Source organism: Orycteropus afer, unplaced genomic scaffold (assembly GCF_000298275.1).
Source record: "Orycteropus afer afer isolate SDZICR_OR568_19922 unplaced genomic scaffold, OryAfe1.0 scaffold00325, whole genome shotgun sequence".
NCBI classification, from domain to species: domain Eukaryota; kingdom Metazoa; phylum Chordata; class Mammalia; order Tubulidentata; family Orycteropodidae; genus Orycteropus; species Orycteropus afer.
Window position 1 is genome coordinate 3855036 of NW_006921912.1, and position 2781 is coordinate 3857816.

Consider the following 2781-nt stretch of genomic DNA (forward strand, 5'->3'; position numbering starts at 1 on the left):
AGAAGAGTTGGAATCGACTCAATGGCAGTTTTACTTTTTATTTATTTATTTATTTTATTTTTTGAAATCTTGGAGAAGAATAGTGGACATGAAACAGGATAAAATAGCACACAGAAGAGATTTATTTAGGCCTAACATGTAAGATATCTCCTTGAGGACTAAGGTGCGCCTGACACAAGCCATGATATTTCCAATCGCCTCATATGCATGTGAGAGCTGGACAATGAATAAGGAAGACTGAAGAAGAGTTGATGCTTTTGAATTGTGATGCTGGCGAAGAATGCTGAAAGTACCATGGACTGCTAAAAGAACTAACAGATCTGTCCTGGAGGAAGTGCAGCCAGAATGCTCCTTGGAAGCAAGAATGGCCAGACTTCATCTCACCTATTTTGGTCAGGTTGTAAGGAGGGACCATTCCCTGGAGAAGGATGTCATGCTTGGTAGGGTGGAGGGTCAACGAAAGAGTGGGAGGCCTTCAATGAGATGGATTGACACGGTGGCTGCAATGATGGGCTCAAGTATAGCAGGGATTGTGGGGCTGGCGCGGGATCGGGAAGTGTTTCGTTCTGCTGTTCATGGGATCGCTATGAGTCGGAAATGACTCGACGGCACTTAACAACAACAACAACAACATGTAAGAATATGTGTATAGTCTCAGAAGCTGAATTTTAAATGGCACAGTCATCAGTTGTCTATGAGTTTTGTTAAAAGAGTGAGGTTTCATCTAAGAAAATGTGTTGCTCTAACTTCTGCTATAATTCCACAACTATTAATTTCTTTGTTCATTTCTGTGAAGTTTTGGTAATTATATCCTTAAAAAAGATATATGTCAGGAAGAAAAAGCCCAAACAAAACTCATCAAAAGAGCCTAATATTATCCAAGTGTACATTTATTTTATGAATTGAGTCCATAGCCAAGATTTAAGATTATTATTTTCTGTTATAGTCAAATTGGATCCACTTACCCTGATTGTCATGTAGTTAGTTATGAAAGACAGAAAATAATGACTTTTAATTAACACCAATGAAAGTAAATAAATAAATAAAATCTGTCCAACTTTTTTTCAGAACATTAAAGGATGTAGTACCATGCAGAATCACCTGAGAAGAATTTTTCAGAATAAACCCACCTGAGCCTCATCAAGGACCTAGTGAATCATAATACCATGGATCATTTTCTCAGTCTTACTTGTGTGTATGTGTCTGTGTGTGCAGGAGTGTGTGTGCAAACAGATGCCAATAAAAGAGTATCATCTGATAGCTTGTAGAAAAAGGATGTTAATTTCAACAAACAAAAAGACAAGAAAAACAAAGAAGTTGAGTATTGTCATGACCTTTAGTGGTTCTGACTACTAACCTGATGTGGTCCATACCTCATACCCATGACGTTGTTGAGAACATTTTTCACATCCTTATTCCTCAAGCTATAGATCAAAGGGTTCAGCATAGGGATCACTGTGGTATAGAATACAGATGCCACCTTCTCCTGGGCCATGTTGCTGCTGGATGCTGGCTTTAAATACATGAATATCATGGATCCATAAAAGACCCCAACAGCTGTAAGATGAGAGCCACAGGTACCAAAGGCTTTGGATCGGCCCTCAGTTGAAGGTATTCGAAGGATATTGGAGAATATAAAGGCATAAGAGATGATGATGGGCATAGTTGTTGCTAATACATTGAATCCACCTACAAGTATCAGCAGAAGTTCATTGATGTAAGTACTGGAGCAAGAGAGCTTTAGGAGAGGAATTATGTCACAGAAGTAATGGTGGATGACATTGTTCCCACAGAAGGATAGCCTACTCATGAAAACAGTGTGAGCCATAGCTCCCAAAGTTGCAGTGATATAGACCCCAGTCACCAGCACACTGCAGACTTTTTGGGACATGTTGATATTGTAGAGTAATGGACTACATATAGCAATGTATCTATCATATGCCATGGCAGTGAGCATGTAGCACTCAGGAATAGCAAAAACACAAAAGAAAAAAAGCTGAGTTATACATCCAGGGTAGGAAATAACATTTTTCTCCCATATAAAATTTCCCAGGAGTTTTGGGGTAACAACTGAGGAATAAAAGAGGTCCAAGGATGACAAATTACCAAGGAAAAAGTACATGGGAGATTGGAGCTTGGAACTGAAGGTGATGAGGAGGATCATCCCCACATTTCCCACTACAGTGACCCCATAAATCCCTTGGAACAGGAGGAAGAGAGGCAACTGCAGTTCTGGTTTGTCTGTCAGTCCTTCAAGGACAAACTCAGTTACTATGGAATCATTTTTCTTGGCCATTTCCTTCAGGACACAGGGAATGTGACACTAGGAGGAAGAAAAGTAAAAGATAGTATGAAAGATATTTCATCATGATTAGTAGAAATTGTAAGGAGCTCCGTTAGTGCAGTGCCTAAGCCATTTGACTGCTAATAAAAAGGTTGGAGGTTCAAAACCACAAGCTTCTCCATGGGTAAAAGATGATGCAATCTCCTTTCATAAAAATTTACAGTGTTGGAAAGCCTATGATACAGTTCTACTCTATCCTATAGGGTGGTGATGAGTTGGAATCAATTTGAGGGCAGTGGGTTGTAACTTTACAGGAGGAGACCACCAGGTCTCTTGCATGTGGAGTCTCCGGGAGGTTTCAAATTACCAATGTTTTGCTTAATAATTAAGTGCTTAACCATTGTGCCACAAAGGTTTTTTTTTTTTTCAAATAATTTAAGCATTGTCAATACTAAGATGGTAAATTGTTTATTTCATATCACTATTGAGTTACTTTT

At 39.0% G+C, this 2781-nt stretch overlaps 1 protein-coding gene across 1 annotated transcript; it reads right to left on the reverse strand.

Annotated features, from left to right (window-relative positions):
- Positions 1–1336: 1336 nt before the first annotated feature.
- Positions 1337–2299, reverse strand: LOC103206655 (olfactory receptor 8D2-like). The gene has a single exon (XM_007952151.2). It carries the CDS (start codon positions 2294–2296, stop codon positions 1337–1339), a length of 960 nt encoding a protein of 319 aa, XP_007950342.1. The 5' UTR covers positions 2297–2299.
- Between the last annotated feature and the right edge of the window lie 482 nt (positions 2300–2781).

Excerpts from the sequence above, each read along its gene's own strand:
- LOC103206655 (XM_007952151.2), bottom strand. The coding sequence starts at position 2,296 with ATGGCCAAGAAAAATGATTCCATAGTAACTGAGTTTGTCCTTGAAGGA.